We start from the raw sequence: 18,124 nt of genomic DNA on the forward strand, positions 1-18,124 counted from the left end.
CAATTCATGTTGCGTAAGCTTTATGAAAAATATTCAACAAAATCAAAGAGAAATCAGGAGGCTTCTGTCTTTGGCATGATCATTGTTTATTAATCTTAACAACGCCACTGAATCATTATCTCATTCCTCTGTAGTGTTTCTTTCATTCATCTTGTTTTGTTGATAAAGGGAAACCCGAAACGTCAATTTTTATCTATTTTTCGTATATTACATTGAAGCTTACATTCAATTTTACATTGCTATTTTTTCTTCGATCTTCGAGCAGCAACATTTACAGTAGAAGCAGCGAGAAGATAAGTAAGTACATGGATGTATTGGGATAAAGACAATTTTAGACTGCTATGGGAACATTTCATTTATTTATAAAATGTTACAGTGAATAACATAATCAGTCGGATGGTGAAAAGGTTTGAACTGAGATATTGCCAAGTTTAGTTAGAAGGCCAATTTTTATCAAAAGTGACATCTTGTCATAAATGATTAAATCAACCCTTTTTGTAAATCTCCGGGAAATATCAGAGCTTCATCAATTCTAAATATTCTTTTACAGCTAGTCAAGTTGAACAAGTATGAAATTTGAGAAAAAGTTGCTGGATACCTTTCCCATACATCTGACCATAACTTCATGAAAAACCATCTGATTTACTTCAAATCTACTTCAAATTTACTTTAAGAAAATGCAAAAAAAAAATAAATAAATAAAAAATGCAAATCCAAAATTTTCACCTTCCGACTGATTACGTCTTGCAGTGACACAAATGAAAGCAAGTACAGACCTGTCTAACATTAAGAAAGATTCGTAGAATTACGAAATTTTACCGCCAATTTCACAACTTGATGAGCATCTCTTAGCCATGAAAACTTATTGAAATTCAAAGTTGATGCCAGACTACATCATTTTATGGAATTTGAAGTCTTATTAAACACTTGTCAGGATAAAGTGTTAATTTTTTTAATTAACTAGAGCAACTACAATCTTTATCTCCCAAAAAATTACGAATTTTTAGATTTTCCAATAGGCAAGTCTGCAAGTAAATTGGATATCATTAAACTTCACAATTCGAGTCTAGATCAAGAGAAATGCTTATCATGACACCTTTTGTAAGAAAACCATAATGAGGCATTATCAATACGTTTATCAATCACGAGGTTTCTTGTTCTGGATGGAGCGAATGCATCATATCGAGTAATGACACAATGAGTGACCTATCACTTCACAAAGGTTTTACCGGGTTGAACCTTATACATTAATAAGGGATTTAAAGTTGAAATGACTAGAAAAGTGAGATTTAGTTTGTTTTGTTTGTTAATTTAGTAATAATTTATTTTGTTTTTGTTTTTGTTTGTTTGTTTTGTTTTGTTTTGTTTTGTTTTTTTTTGTGGGGGGGGGGGGGTTGGGTGTTTTTTTTTGTTTTTTTTTTTTTTTTTTTTTTTTTTTTTTTTTTTTTTTTTTTTTTTTTGTTTTTGTTTTTTTTTTTTTCAATATTCATGATCGTCAATCAAACATTTAAAAAGTAGGTTCTCTTTCTGAGCCACTAGGACCATGGGGCCGGAGTTTATCCCGGTTACTATAGCGTGAAACGGACAATATATACGAGTATAAATATATATATATATATTATATATAATATATATATATATATATATTATATATATATATATATATATATATATATATATATATATATATATATATATATATGAACCGTGGTTTTCCAAAACTCCGCAACTCCATTTTTCCCTATTTTGAGAAATTGAGGATTATTTCCCCTCAAATTTCTCATCTAGTCTATCATTTTATCATGACTAAACTTCAAATTCAAATCAATCTTTCAAAATTCACGTGCCAATTGGATCTTAAAATAACGTTTACGTTTCAATTTAGCTCATGGACGGAAAATCTCAAAAAGTAGAAAAATCGACTTTACTAGTCTTGGAAAACCAGCCTAACATATCATTTGCGAAGCAGTTCATACAAGTACCAAGATTCCATAGATAGGACTGTTTTGTTTTTGGTTTTTGGTTCCTTTTTGTTTATTTGCGTGTGTTTGTGTGTGTGTTTGTATATGTGTGTGTGTGTGTGTTTTGCTGAGGTTTTTTGTTTTCTTTTCTCGATTTTTTTTTTTGGGTGATATACAGACGGGTTTTTATTTCATTTTCTTCTAACGCTAATAGTGACGACCGGTTGGTTTTGCTGGTTATTTATAGTAACGGAAGACTCTTTGGTGACCGTGACCTTTCTGACGTCTTGGCTGTGTGTGACTTGGTAGGCCTTCCTTTGCACTGGCTTGAGAGGGGCCTCTATGATGAGCAGCTTGTCCTCCCCTATGAACGCATTGATAGTCGATGGGTCTATGGATTCTGTGTGATTAGAATATTATATGAGAATGAAAAGGTAAGATACAAAATTATATGGCCCACCACTACAATCTGTTATAAAATTCGGAATTTTCTAGAAAAACAAAAGATACATTTCTAGTCAAAAAGTGCTTAGAATACAAAACTCGTGATGTCACAACTTCTACTTTTCTGGTTCCTAAACTCCTTGAAATAGTGCATGTAACCAGTAAGATTATTTACATAAGGTATGTATTCAGTCCTCCAGAAGAGTATTATTTACACTTCAAATGAGATAGGAACCAGTATGTTGATATCATCAAATTTTCTTCCCTATTAATAAATCTGAATTTTTCCGATGTTTAAAAAAAATCGCTCTCCTAGATAAAGCCATCTATGTGGCCTTGTGTATAACGCTTGCCTTCGGATCGGAAGGTCCAGGGTTCGAGTCCCGCTTTTTGCGGTGTATAGTTGAGTCCTCACAATCTCTCAGTCCCGCTCTAAGCGGTGTATAGTTGAATCCTTGGTAAAGACCCTTTGCTCACAATCTCCCACCGTACTCAGGTGTAAAATTAGCGCATATTCATTAACAACTTTATCTCAGTCAAAAAAAAAAAAATGAAATCGCGCCCCGCACAGGGGGTGAGTGAGATTGCTCTATCTAAATCCTCAAATGACCACCCACGACATAATACTGTTTTATTCGACGAGTCACAATTACCATAAACTTGAACATTTATATAGCGCAATACCCACAAACCATGCTCAAAGCACTTTACAAGTACAGCAGTACTTATCATGTAGGACATACATTCAATATTACAATTTTTTCCCCGACAGAGACAAACCTGTTTTTCGACAATGTACTCATTTTACACGTCAGTATGGTGAGAGAATGTGAGTAAAAAATTTTTTCCAAGGACTCAACTATGAGCCGCTTGAAGCGGAACTCGAACCCAGGACCTTCCAATCTGAAATCCAGTGTCATGCTACTAGACCACGTGGTCGTGCAAGAACATAGATCTATTACCTGGCAGGTCATATTCTTTGTTAAACTCCTTGTGCAGTGTCCTTCCAGCTGTCTTCTCCTCATGTTCTGCGTGGACAATTAATTTCCTGTCCATTGTTTTCACAACGGCATCCTCCGGTTTAAACTCACCAATATCCACCTGAAAAAAATAAAGCAAATTTAAAATCGATGAACAGTTTTTTTTTTTCTATTCAAAGAAAAACATAAACTACCTTTGTAAAATATTGCATTTCTTACTTAGACAGATTTTACAATTATCTACTGCCCTAAAACTCTTGTTTCATCATTTATATTTTCTAGGATATATTTACTGTAATTCGCTCCTTCAAAACATCGCAAATTATCTCCCTCACAAATTGCAGCGCATCCAAAATCATTCTGCTAGGATCATTCTAAGAGAAAGGACAATGATATATCATATTATTACACCCATATTATTGTCACTTTACTGGCTATAAGGTAGAATCAGGACACAAATACACAATTGCTGTTCTTTGCTTTGCATGTATCAGCAAAACGTATCCTTCATATTTATGCAACCTTATTTCATTGTACTCTCCTCCCAGAACTTTTAGATCTCGTGATCATCTCCGAGTAACTGTTCCTAATAAGGCTCTAAAAAGTTTTCTGATAGGAATTTGTCTCATACTGCCGCCTCTATTTGGAACTCTCTTTCAATTTCTTTAAGAAAATGCATTACAGAAGCTACATTTAAGATATATTTTAAGACTTATTTTATAAGGAAATATCTGATAGATTAAAAACAGTGTCCGTTTATGGATTATTTTTCATGGTATGAATGTCTTAGGCATGTATTGTGTATGATCTGTTTTGTAGCGTTGATGTTTTTATTGAAAAGGTGCCAGGAGCTGTTTGCATATGGAATAGGCGGTATAAATGATTTACATTATTATAATTCGTCGTCGTCGTCTTCTTCTTCTTCTTCTTCTTCTTCTTCTTCTTCTTCTTCTTATTATTATTATTATTATTATTATTATTATTATTATTATTATTATTATTATTATTATTATTATTATTATTATTATCATCATCATTATTATTATTATTATTATTATTATTATTATTATTATTATTATTATTATTATTATTATTATTATTATTATTATTATTATTATTATTATTATTATTATTATCATTAGTATTATTATTATTATCATTATCATCGTCATTATTATTGATTTTGTCGCTATGTTGTAAAAAGTATTTTGCAGATCGAGGGCCATTAAAATTCATCCATATTTGAAGGAAACGTTTTATGACTAAAGACTCTTTATCTTATTATTTCTCCGCACTCAGGTGTAAACTATTTGCCATTTCCCCAATGTGGACGAGCCAGGGAGACCTCCAAAATTGAAGTCATAGAACCCTGCATTTTCTCCCTTAAGCAGCGTACGGATGTGCATCTTGGACAATGACAAAGGCAGATGAAAAGAGAATAAAGGCATTCAAGATGAAGTGCTACATAAAGGTCCTCAGAATCCCATGGGCAGCCAAGACATCAAACATCTGCGTCTTCTATAGAAAATGCCTCAAAAATTGCCAGCTCATATCAACCATCAAGAAAAGGAATCTAACATACGTTGGCCACATCAAAAGACACGTTGCATGGAGGATGCATGCGAGGGCAAGTGGAGCAGAGAGAGGTCAAGGAGGTGGACATCGCGGACTGTCTGGAGAGATCAACAATAGAGGCTGGACTCAAGGCACAGATGAAAACCAGAATGGAGTTCCGTCGAACTGTTTGGCAGGCTACAGTTCCGTCTAACAAGTTTTCGCCTTAAAGAATGAAGTTTAGATGCCAAAATATGATTTGAGTTCAGTTTTTTTTGGTTTCACTGGAGACAATAGGCGTACCGGAGACCATAGTCGTAGTTTTGTTAAGGTCTAATTTCTGGTTAATTTCAATTAAGATAAGTTATGGTCTTTATTCACCCAACTAAATACCCATCTGAGACTTCTGGTCACATTATTTATTTCTTCAAACCTGTAGTCGTAGTTTTCTCGTCCCGTCGGGTTCGGTGATGATTGGGTTCTTCACTGCTGTAGCCACGTCTAGGTTCTTGAAGGGAGGGGAGGATTTCACAGAGAAATTAGGACTAGTAGAGGTTATCTGCGGCTGTTGGGGCTGGTGAAGGAGTGGAGCGTCCACGCTGAGAACTCCGTCTTTACTCAAAACACACTGCATTTTTTCTTGGTCCACGTTTGAAGGAATGTCAACCTGGGGATGGAATTGGAATTGATGATTTAGAATGTGTGATAGTTTTAAATTGTATGTTTATTATTATTATCGGAATGGGTAATGGTGAAAATTATAGGGAAGAAGGGGAAGTAAAAGGAGGGGGTGAAGTAGTAGTAGTAGAAGAAGAAGAAGAAGAAGAAGAAGAAGAAGAAGAAGAAGAAGAAGAAGAAGAAGAAGAAGAAGAAGAAGAAGAAGAAGAAGAAGAAGAAGAAGAAGAAGAAGAAGAGGAAGAAGAAGAAGAAGAAGAAGAAGAAGAAGAAGAAGAAGAAGAAAAAGAAGAAGAAGAAGAAGAAGAAGAAGAAGAAGAAGAAGAAGAAGAAGAAGAAGAAGAAGAAGAAGAAGAAGAAGAAGAAGAAGGAATAATAACTCTCTGATTATTTTTTTGATGGTTGTGGCCAATGATTGCAAAGTAATATTTTGGCCCGAGCCTGTCTTTGAGAAAATGAGTAAACGAAGGTTACAACACGGCCGTGGTACAGTCATATAAAAGAAATTTAAATTAAAAACTTGGCTTATGTCTTCATTTACCATACCTGTCTACTGTATTCCCTACTAACTGATGTCTGGTTGTTTTTCTCTTCATGCTTTGCGTTTACCATCAATTTGTTGTCTTGTACTTTCACCTGGAAATAGAGATGTTATAAATGTGTATTATTTTCTCCAAGAAACAATTCCATTGGGGGGTTAAGGCGGCGTGCACTTATTTGCAGATATTATGATAACCAAATTCATAATGGGTTCATTGTTGTAATCGAAATCTCAAAAAAAAAATGACTCAACATATTTTCCATTTCAACAATGTCAAACTAGGTCTATAATTGGTTTCAGATGTTAGACCTGCATATATATATATGTATACCTAGGTTTCAGTATAAAATATTTTCTTTTTAAAAAGAGGCAACAAGTCTTTCTGACTTACTCTGTACAAAACAAAGCGGTCACTTTCGTTTTGTCGGGATCGACGAAAAGGGGTTCTGTGTAAGAGATGATCTTTGTTTTGTATTGCTTCGATTGTGCGGCTATTTGGTCTAGTGGTATGACACTCGCTTTCGGATCGGAAGATCCTGGGTTCGAGCTTCGCGCTCGGCGCATAGTTGAGTCCTTGGAAAAGGCTCTTCACTCACATTCTCTCACCGTACTCAGGTGTAAAATGAGTACCTGGCCGTAAACAGCTTTGTCTTTGTCCGAAAAAATGTAATATAGCCTAACAGGTGTCATGTACCGTCCTACATGTTAAATGTTACTGTTGACCACGGATCCCTTGTAAGCGCTTTGAGCACATTTAATGAATATTGCCCTATATAAAGCTCAATAAAAATTTATTTTTGATTATGCCCCACAAATTTCCAATGGATGTCTTGTCGTTTGACAAAGAAAAATTACGTCAATGCTTAGATACATGGGTTCTTCTTGGTTCAAAAATAACTCCCTATTTGATTGATTATAATCGGAAAACGAATATGTAAGGATTCAATCAATTTCGCATCATGATTTTGATTGCTGATTATAAAGTGAATGGAATTCCATTAATTTAAATTAAACTTTGACAACATAAATGTAATAAATATCTCATCTTTTTGCCATAATAATGTCGTTTCAGGTAAGATAATAAAGAAGTAGAAGACCTCCAAACTGGCGACTGTTTTTTATTGAGACAACCGGTACTACCCTTTGAGGCGATGCGTCACATAGACAAAAAAGTTATATAATAATGGTTTCAAATTCGTTAAGCCTTAAAGCATTTAAGTCGAAGTGGCCGAGTGGTTAAGGCATTGCACTGTGACCCGGAGGCGAGTTTTTTTTTTTTTGCACCAGGTTGGGCCATTTTGTGACGTCATCTGAGAATAACCCTCTTCGCCAACCAGCCTGCACTATTTTTAGTATCGCCACAATGGGAAAGCCGTGAGAGTGAGAGAGGTCGGACAAGGCCATAGGTCAGCGCGCGTTGTTCAAGGTTCAAAGGGTTGTGCAGTTGGCAAGCCTACACTACAAACTACACAATGTACGCCTACCGTATTTTTGATTGTTAATAAGAAGAATGAGAAGAAGATAACATACTTTTTAAAAATGTTTGATATAATACTATAATACTGTAGTTTGAAATATAAGTTAGCAATAGAAATTAGACCACACTATTGTTGTCTTGAGTTATGTCTACAGTGGTAGCTATGTGGATAGATGCAGAAAAAGTACGTTAAATTACACAAATCAAATGCATTGTAGGGTCCATCTCTGTAGGTCTATTACTATATTTAGGTGATAAATTATTGCACAACTGTGATTGGTAAATTTATAACTGCTGCAAAAATACAACAATTTTTTTTTTTTTAAACGTAGTGTTTTTATGCACCTCCGTTGACGGTGTATCTTTTATGCACCTCCGTCACGATGCGCATTCCACCCAATTTCATCAGCGATAATGTGTTTCTGTATTCGGACATGGCAAAAGTTAAATTGTGACATATGTAGGATGTTTTTGTTAATAAATTTATACAAAAATAACAATAAACTAAAAAAATCGAAATATAGAACCAGAAAATAGAAGTTGCATTGAAGGTAAAATAATGTCTTAGAAAGAGCTTATTAAATGTGATGGACAGTTAGGTGGCTCCGTAGCGCAGTGGACAAGCTGTCAGACTTTTTAACCTTGAAAGTACTGGGTTCGATTCCTATTGTAAACATATATTTTTAAAAAAGTTTACTTTATTGAGAAAGACATCTTTTTTCTTTTTTTTTTTCAAAAACTTTTTATCGTGTTTAAAAAAAAAATAATTTTCTAAAATTCTTTATTTATTTAAGATCAGTATTTGTGTGCCATGTCTCTTTTTACCTTTGATTTTTTAAATTATTGTGAATATTCTTTAATTTATTATCATTTTTTTCAAAAACTTTTTATCGTGTTTAAAAAATAATAATTTTCTAAAATTCTTTATTTATTTAAGATCAGTATTTGTGTGCCATGTCTCTTTTTACCTTTGATTTTTTTAAATTAGTGTGAATATTCTTTAATTTATTATCATTGTATAAACGTACACCGGTAATCACTAAGCGGCGTGCTAAACTACAATCTAAAATTATTTAAACCTCATGGTCGTATGCAGTAACATTTTCATTAATTAACTATCACCGCCAACGGAGGTGCATAAAAACGGTGCGGTGTAGTTATAGTAGTATGAACAGTAGTAATATTAGTAGTAGTAGTAGTAGTAGTAGTAGTAGTAGTAGTAGTAGTAGTAGCAGTAGTAGTAGTAGTAGTAGTAGTAGTAGTAGTAGTAGTAGTAGAGTAGTAGTAGTAATAGTAGCAGTAATATTAGTAGTAGTAGTAGTAGTAGTAGTAGTAGTAGTAGTAGTAGTAGTAGTAGTAGTAGTAGTAGTTGTAGTAGTAGTAGTTGTAGTAGTAGTATTGTAGTAGTAGTAGTATTGTAGTAGTAGTAGTAGTAGTAGTAGTAGTAGTAGTAGTAGTTGTAGTAGTAGTAGTAGTTTAGTAGTAGTAGTAGTAGTAGTAGTAGTAGTAGTAGTAGTAGTAGTAGTAGTAGTGTAGTAGTAGTAGTAGTAGTAGTAGTAGTAGTAGTAGTAGTAGTAGTAGTAGTAGTGTAGTAGATTAGTAGTAGTAATGATAGTAGTAGATAGTAGTAGAGTGTGTAGTAGTAGTATATAGTAGTAGTAGTAGTAGTAGTAGTAGTAGTAGTAGTAGTAGTAGTAGTAGTAGTAGTAGTAGTAGTTAGTAGTAGTAGTAGTAGTAGTAGTAGTAGTAGTAGTAGTAGTAGTAGGTAGTAGTAGTAGTAGTAGTAGTAGTAGAGAGTAGGGCAGTAGTAGTAGTAGTGTTGAGTGAGTAGTGCAGCGCTGCGCACGTAGCTGTATGGCAGTTTTGCAAGTGGAGGTTAGTGGTGTCAAATCGTTGTGTTGAGTCCCGTGGAGTCAGCGTTCCAACAACTTGATCAGTTGAGTTCCTGGTTCATATAAACCGCTTGGGTCAAAACGACACGTAAAAATAGTACTGTCACGTGATTATTAATTTTCTCCACGAATCAGCGTGAGACGGTAGACATGGAGGAACCTCCCTGACCCATTTTTAAACCTGCCTGTTCCCAACCTGGTGCAAAAAAAAAACAAAACTCGCGACCCGGAGGACCCGGGTTCGAGCCCCGCTTCAGTCACTTTCGTTTTTTTTTCCTCGAGCAAGATTATTAACCCCCAATTTGCTCACTTGGACAACATGGGTGATTCCTGTTGACATCAGACATCTTGTTTGATGAGTTATCTATATTCCTTCGTGGAATGCCTAGGCGACGATATCCTATGATGTCGTGGCGCAAAAAGCATAATTTTTTTTAAAAAGCATTTAAGTGAAAATATCAACAGTAATCATTTAACTCTCTCCTTACCGAATGTTTTCAAGATATTTACTGAAATGTAATATCGACCCAACACACAATTTTAATTTTTAAAACTCACATTTAAAAGTAATGAGTACATACGACACGTCATCTTGTTGAGGAAAACAAGCTTTACAAAACTACATTAAGTTCTTGTAAATATCATGAAGATTATTCTTAGCATTTTGTGATTTATGAAACTAAATCTGATCTGTATAAGAAAAATACCCTTTGTATCGTAACGAATGTGACGATTTTTATACAGTTGGTAAAGAGAGGGTTAATCAGATTATAATTCCCTTTAGTTGTGCAATAAACAGTATAATCTTATAATGTAAAAAAGAGCATTTATATAGCGCACTATCCACTAAATGTGCTCAAAGCTTTTGACTAGGGGTCTCTGGTCAACAGCAACATTTAACACGTAGGACAGGACATTACGCCTGTTAGGTGATATCACAATTTTTCGGACAAAGACAACGCTGTTAAGGGCCAGGTACTCATTTTACACCTGAGTACAGTGAGATAATGTGAGTAAAAAGCCTTTTCCAAGGACTCAAATATGCGCCGAGCGCGAGGCTCGAACCCAGGACCTTCCGATCCGAAAGCGAGTGTCATACCACTAGACCACATAGCCGCTCATACAAACAATATCCGTGTTTTATGGATAGAGCCTATTATTCTTTGTCAATAAATACCCATTTGATAGTCTAATATTTATATAATATGTATGTGCTATGAACTACGTTGAACGTTATTGCTACGTACAAACAATTTTAACGTAGCATTGTCCTGGCATGATGCAAACTGACAAGGCGAAAATTGCCCAGCCAGTCATTTGTAGCAAGTCAGGGGTAATTGTCTTCATTACAGTCACTGCACACCACCCGGCACAAGGGCGAGTCCACGAAAGTGACGGTGATACCCCAAATCTCTCTCCTTTCAGAGTTTTAGTGTTTTCGTTATTTGTTTGTTTGTATTTTGGTGTGTTTTTTGTTGTTGTTTATTTTTGTTTGTTTTTGTTTTGTTTTTCGTTTTTTTTTTTTTTGTTTCTTTGTTTGTTTTTCTCTCCAAATTTCTGGGGTTTTTTTTTCTTATAAAAACTTAAAACTTGAGCATTTGCATTGCGCAATATCCACTACATGTGCCCAACGTGATATACAAGGGGTCCCTGGCCAACAGCAACATTTAACATGCAGGACGATACATGACAGCTGCTAGGCGATATTGCAATATTTCTCGGACAGAGACAAAGCTGTTAACTGCCAGGTAATTTTTACACCTGCGTACGGTGAGAGAATGTGAGTAAAGAGCCTTTTCTAAGGACTATGCGGCTCTCAGAATGGGATTCCAATCTGTCTAAAGGCGAGTGTCATATCACTAGACCACATAAAAATTATTCCCTTCCGCCAAGACATCATAAGATATCGTCGCCTGGGCATTCCACGAAGGAATATAGATAATTCATCAAACAAGATGTCTGATGTCAACAAGAATCACCCATGCTGTCCAAAGTGAGAAAATTGGGGGTTAATAATCTTGCCCAAGGAAAAAAACGAAAGTGCCTGAAGCGGGGCTCGAACCCGGGGCCTTCCGGGTCACAGTGCAATGCCTTAACCACTCGGCCACTTCGCCCCCCCCCCCCCCCACTAGACCACATAGCGGCATATTAATCATAAACATTACCACTTCCGTGTAGTTATTTACAGGATTTGGGACCGGGGGGGGGGGGGGGGGCGATATTCGGTTAACTGTAGCCTAAACGGTTGGCAACGCTTGCTTGCTACCCTTAGCGATGCATTTCCCATCAAATCTAACATTACAAGCTTGCCAGTCACCATGGGTGGGCAGAGAAGTCAAATAAAAGCAACAACAAAAACAAACTAAGTTGCATCCATGACTCAAACAACAATCTCTGTTATGGGTGGCTGCTCTACAAGCTGAGTAATCCGAAATTTTAACGCCTTGAGAAATTGTCATTGAAGATGATAAAAGAAGCTAGGCTCCATAACTTTTAGATATAGCGTATGGCTTTTACGAGTAAATAATGTACAAAGCAATGATATTTTTATGCCTTTCGTTTTGAGGATTGTGTAAAGAACACAGTGGCAAATACAGTTAAATACAATTTACAGATAGTTTGATAATGGATGTAAAAAAGTAAAAGGCAATCAGTAAGTTCATCTACATGCAGTGAAGTCCCTTTGTCATTGAAACATTACACGAGCTCATTCAAATTCTCCTGATAAACGTAAAAAATAAACGTGATCACTAAATCAAATGAAAGATCTGCGGACTGACACCGGAGTTTGTCGTAAAGAACAGACATTTTGAGGCGGTGCATCCTTGACACTTGTCATAATATCCGTTTCTGCGAACCAATCAAATTTACGGCAAATGATTTATTACCACCTTTCTGATTAGCAATTTTGAAACTAAGGTAACGCAAAGCAAAGCTTTCGACAACATACAGAATGACCATTAAGGTGTTTTTAAATTAAATATGCCTGTAAATCATATGTTTGTATTCGACATTATCGAGAATATGATAGTCTAATGCTTATCATTAAAAAGATATTTTGAAATTTCTAACAACAGAATTGTCTCAGGTTGCTGAGTTAATTTTTTTATAACTGAGTTGCAGGGTGGTTATCGTGAAAATAAAATTTCAGAATACTAAGATTCTTACCACAATTTCCTCTGGCTGAAATTCACTGACTTCAAACCTAACATTGAATTTTTGCGTGCCATCTGCCTCTGTCTCGTACATATTGTGTAACCCGGAGTCAAAGTTGAAGGACGTCTGTGCCTGTGGAGCGGTCTCCGATGGTTTCAGGGTGAAGAAGTCTTGACGCATTCGCTCAAACTCATCTTCCCACAACTTCCTGCGTTCCTGGAATGCAATAATCGATCGATGAAGTTCTAAATAAGAATCTTCAATTTATGTTGTGACAGTTATAATGTTTTGACGGCGAAGAGATTTGTAATGACAGAAACATGTGATTTTAGGTATAATCATAGTTTTACATTATAACAGAAGGGAGAGTTATTTTATTAGTTTTCATTAACTTGTAGAAAAGATTATCAGTATGCATAATTGATAAATATCAGTTACATAACGCAATTTAATAGATCCGTGTTCAATACACTACATACTACATAATTTATTCCCCTAGCAGGCCAAATGCAACCAAATATCGGGGTATTTTTTGTACCGGCACATTTCTAATATTTAATTTGTCATTGCCATAGCCACATACTTGCTTGCAAAGGATGATATGAGTGAAATCTGTGGAGAGTTCCTTCACGAAGAGCACAAAGCAGTGGCCAGTCTTTTTACCAGTGTTCTGCCGTACTCTGGATAAACACATATTTGGAACTTTGACTAGAAAACTCTTCCTCCAAATATAGGTCGACATAAATGACCCTCATCTTGGCAAAAACTCTCAAACCTGGGACTTCGGGAGGTCACAGGATTGAAAGATTTTGCCAAGATGAGGGTCTAAGTCGATCTATATTATGTGAAGGAAGAGTTTCCTGGTCAAACTTTAAATACGTGTTCTTCCAGAGTACGACAATTCAGTGGATAATACAATTGTCATCCATATTGTTATTTACATTGGTCAACACCACTTGAAAGGACGAGGCATCGATCTAATCCCTTACGGGCGGCACTCAAATCATATAAATCGCTAAAGGAATTCATATTACCGAAATTATCATTTATTTGATTCAAATATAGTATATATAGCATTAACGTAGTCTTTAATAAATAATATAGAATGATTTGTTAATACATATAAAATACAATCCATACGATTGTATCAATATCATGACAATGGATAAGGATCTTATGAATCTTGATTACGATTAGTTTTTAGTTTAGTTTTCTGTCTGATGGTTGAATGGTTTTGATGTCTGATTTCAAGCATGAACAACTGTGAATTTCAATTTTAAAACATCTAAGTAAATATATAAATAAATAAATTTTGAATAAATAGATAAACAGATAAAGATAAATAAAATTATTTTATTCATTCCTCTACCACTCTATTTGATCATAGTTATGAATGCGCTTTTTCAATTGGTAATTATGGCTATTTCAAACTTCTACATAAAATCATTATGATCACTTGGTGCCTTATATTGCTGTTTTAGTGAAGTTTCGATGATCAGTTTCTCTATTAAACCCAACATCATCGTGTAATAATATCATATTGACAAAAACAGCGATCTTTTTGTGCTGACTAAGCTTACGCAGAATTAAAAAGATAAATGATGCTTGTCCCTTGAGTTTTACAAAGGTAAGGGTTATCGGATTTTTAAAAAAAAACACCCCTCCCCCACCCACCCCAAGACTCCTTTGTTTTAATTACAACCCCGTACCCAGAAACTTATCAACACAACTCAACCCCGCAAGTTCCTTAGTCAATCGATGCATAAAATATCTAGATATGTTTTCCGGGCAAAATTGTTTTAAAATTCGTTTTAAGTGCATAACACGTCTAGAAATAAACTTAATCTTCTCCTCATTTTCATTTCTTTATTTATAAAATCTCCCTCAAATCTTTTTGATAACCTTTTTAAATCCATACTTCCTTACCTGCATTCTATTTTCCACATCTCCCCATTGCTGGATGTGTCTGTCTTGGAAGCTAAGATTATCCTTCTTGATTGGAACGTGAATCTCCGAGATGTAACGAGGCGACGCCATGATGATCACAATGAATGTTTATCTAATAATAAGCCTATTAGAAAACCTTTAATGATATGTTTCTTCGCTTTATTAGATTGAAACTATAGGCAGTTGCTTTTATTGTTCATTTCAATAATTGCAAAATTCATTTTTGGAATGGGTTGTTCTGTAAGCTCAAAAGTTTATTAAGCAAAAGTGGAATCCTCATTGTTTAGTACACTTTTCAAAGGAAGATAAAAAAAGCATGTTCAAAACGGATTGATAAATATTATGATATATTGATTCCTTTTGCTTGTGATATTATTTTGCAATGAACCAATTTTATAATTAAATCTAAACAATGAAACAATTATAGGTCTGTTGAGAAGGGGCGGAGACCAAATATTATGTTAAAAATTAGAAATAAAAGACTCTATATCCGACTGTCACAAATATATAAATACGCACAAAAAAAAATGAAATTGAAAAATCAAGGTATTTTACTGTTTTAAAGCGATGTTTCTTCTCTATGATTACCGTCTTTGTTTAACAACTTTCTACTGTATTTGAAGTGTTGAATGGTAAACAGATATTAGTCAAAGTATGAGAGTATAACGTGTTGAGAAAAAGGGTCAAATTTAAGAATGACCTACTGAAAAATGCAACCTATACATAGCTCAAATACAGATCGCCTTGACTATGGCTTTTTCCTCCTTATTGCAAGGAGCACAGAATATTGAAAGTCAATACATATTATTCCATGTTAAAAGAGAGCTCATTTTCATGTTTTACTAATAGTTTCAATTAATATTAATGCAAAATATAATGTCAAATACAGGACGATAAAGGGATTATAATAGTTGTCCAGAGATGTCAATTGACGAAGTCCTAGTTTGAAGTCTCTGCAAATTGCGTATTTTGTTTATTGAATCTCTAAAGAAATAAATCACTGATGGCATCTAAATTAAGCTTTTCAATTTAATCAACAAAATCAAAAGCTAAAGTAGATTTGAGTTTTAAGTACATTTCAACACTCATTTGAAGTGTTCTGGCTTACATATGAAATAGATGGACGACAATGCCCATGCTGTAGAGAAAGCAGGACAAAACACTATAATATTATATCTTTTATAATTTCATTATACGTGACCCACCTTCATAATACATGATTACTTTGTGGTTACCAAGGTGTTGAAAATTGAATTTATAATCAAAACTATATAACTTAGATTAAGTTTCTTTTAGGACAATGTATATAGAATTTGTATATGCCAAAACATCAAATTCAATCATTTTCACTTCAAATTCGCTTTTCTTCATTTTGTTTTCCCCAACGTAATAGGGCATTGAAGTGACGAGCCTCATTCATAAGCCAGACATTCATCTGAATCGTTGATATTTTTCCTTTAACGTTTTAGCACTGAATTCTATTTTATTTTTATAATTTAATTTTGATAAAGAATTAGCCTTATCGTGAGATTTTATTCTACAACTCTAATACACAAGATGATGACACAACTCTTCACAGCACAAAATCCAGTATCAACAACGTGTATTCTGATGTTTATTATGACGATGAATAAGACGAATACTCATTCGAAGATAACATCTGTGCTGATGTTGAAATCTCACCTGGAAAAGAAAAAAAAAGATAGATGTCAGCTTTAACATAATGCATTCTACAGCCTACATAGACTATAATATAAAATGCGATAAACTCTGGAGTTTATACCGAGATAAAATCTTGAGCACGAAAGACCTACCTGGATGAGATTGTTTCGGTAATCGACTTGTAATTCAAGTGTCCATGGGAGTTTATTTTATGCTTGTCAGCACGTCTAAATTATCTTAATGGTGCAAAGGGTAGCACGTTCACCAATAACTGCCCCAATAAATAAAAATGTAGAAAAAAGAATTATTAGCTCCAACCACAGGACTACCTACCGTCTCAAATGGTATTCTGTCCAGGTCAATGTGATAATTAGAATGCTATTTTAAGATTAATTTATCAAATTACAGTCTGCTTGTTTCAGTTTATTCCGCATTCTGCATGGTTGCCATAATGAATGCCACATCTCCATGCATCTCGGTTCATTGCATCATTTTTCTCCAGGCCCAGTTCTTTCATATTATTGTCCTTTACGCTATCCAACCACCTAGTCTTTGGGCGTCCCTTTTCACTTTCATTCCCATATACTCCTTCTCTCGTCTCTTAACATGTCCAAACTATCTCAATCTATCTTCTATCATCTTTATCGATACATTCTTTAATTTAACTCAGTCAACGTTCGAATCCGTTCGTTTCTAACTTTATATTTTCTTGTCTTACCAATTAACCATCCTAACATCCTCATTAATTTCTCCCAACTCTACGTCTTTGTCTTGTTTCATTGCCATAGCCCATGTCTCCAATCCATACAACATTGCTAGTCTTACAACAAAATGTATATACTTTTCCCTTCAACCTTACAGAAATCGTATATCACATAACACAACTCGGGTTCCCTTCCTCCAATCATTCCAACCTTTCTGGATGCTCTTCTTAATCTCCACGTAATTGTCCTCATCTCCTTGTACAGTTCGTTGAATTGCGCGTGAATATTCATTTTTTTAAATCAGTTTAATGTTCAACTCAATTTTGTTCACGTGGTTCATTACGACAAAATACCAGATTGACGCGGGGTGTCACATAATAGAGCTACCGCTCTAAATGGTGTTATGTTGACGTGACTTATTCAAAATAGAATATGGCTAGATATAATACATTATGTTCTGAAAGTACGACAAGTTAAATCATATATTCTCAATTTCAGTTTTAGAGACGTGTTGTAAGTCGATATAAAGCATATTTGAGGTAACGAACACATTATAGTTAAGTCCAAATGCTCTCTCTCTCTCTTTCTCTCTCTCTCTCTCTCTCTCTCTCTCTCTCTCTCTCTCTCTCTCTTTATATATATATATTATTATATTATATATATATATATATATATATATATGTGTGTGTGTGTGTATATATATTTGTATATTAATACATACATGTGTGTCGGTGTATGCTTATGTGTGCGTGTGTGTATGTGTGTGTGTGTGTGTGTGTATCTGTGGATAATTATTCCTTTTACTTTTCCATTACTTTCGCCAACTCTAAAGAGATCCACTTACCAATTTACAAATTGTCGGAAGCCGCTAGTCACATCCTCTATGTTAACAAGCGAGTATATGTACACGTAATACAATTTACCGCTTGTAATTTGATACAATAGTAAATACAACTGAACATAATATACATTTAGGATTCACATTTTTAAACAAATGAAGCATAAAATTTACATTCAGAGACACACAGATTGATAATTAAAGGAGAGGATAAATGAATGATTGAAATTATACATACATACAGTTCCTCCCTTCTTCTCTAACGCTACGATTAACGCTCCGAGATACATAGA

The 18,124-nt window shown here is 34.6% G+C and overlaps 2 protein-coding genes across 8 annotated transcripts in view; one reads left to right on the forward strand and one right to left on the reverse strand.

The window, feature by feature from the left end:
- Positions 1 to 1,956: 1,956 nt before the first annotated feature.
- LOC144978284 (major egg antigen-like) overlaps positions 1,957 to 18,124 on the reverse strand; it is an 84,423-nt gene continuing 68,255 nt past the window's right edge. For 6 of the 7 annotated variants that reach the window (XM_078924138.1, XM_078924139.1, XM_078924132.1 and 3 more), the window contains 6 exons: positions 14,607 to 14,918; positions 12,693 to 12,896; positions 6,161 to 6,250; positions 5,373 to 5,606; positions 3,368 to 3,506; positions 1,957 to 2,361 (listed from right to left, as the gene is read on the reverse strand). In XM_078924138.1, the coding sequence (XP_078780264.1) occupies positions 2,153 to 2,361; positions 3,368 to 3,506; positions 5,373 to 5,606; positions 6,161 to 6,250; positions 12,693 to 12,896; positions 14,607 to 14,717 (987 nt within the window). In that variant the 5' untranslated portion in view covers positions 14,718 to 14,918 and the 3' untranslated portion in view covers positions 1,957 to 2,152. Of the gene's footprint in view, positions 2,362 to 3,367; positions 3,507 to 5,372; positions 5,607 to 6,160; positions 6,251 to 12,692; positions 12,897 to 14,606; positions 14,919 to 16,197; positions 16,311 to 18,124 lie in introns of all 7 variants that reach the window. The other variant, XM_078924135.1, reaches the window with a different exon arrangement.
- LOC144978285 (uncharacterized) lies at positions 2,295 to 5,309 on the forward strand. The gene is made up of 2 exons (XM_078924140.1): positions 2,295 to 2,395; positions 4,685 to 5,309. Exon 2 carries the CDS (start codon positions 4,800 to 4,802, stop codon positions 5,151 to 5,153), a length of 354 nt encoding a protein of 117 aa, XP_078780266.1. The 5' UTR covers positions 2,295 to 2,395; positions 4,685 to 4,799; the 3' UTR covers positions 5,154 to 5,309.

The sequence above is a fragment of the Berghia stephanieae genome, chromosome 8 (assembly GCF_034508935.2).
Source record: "Berghia stephanieae isolate SIO BIC M18660-M18661 chromosome 8, UCSD_Bste_1.3, whole genome shotgun sequence".
NCBI classification, from domain to species: Eukaryota; Metazoa; Mollusca; class Gastropoda; order Nudibranchia; family Aeolidiidae; genus Berghia; species Berghia stephanieae.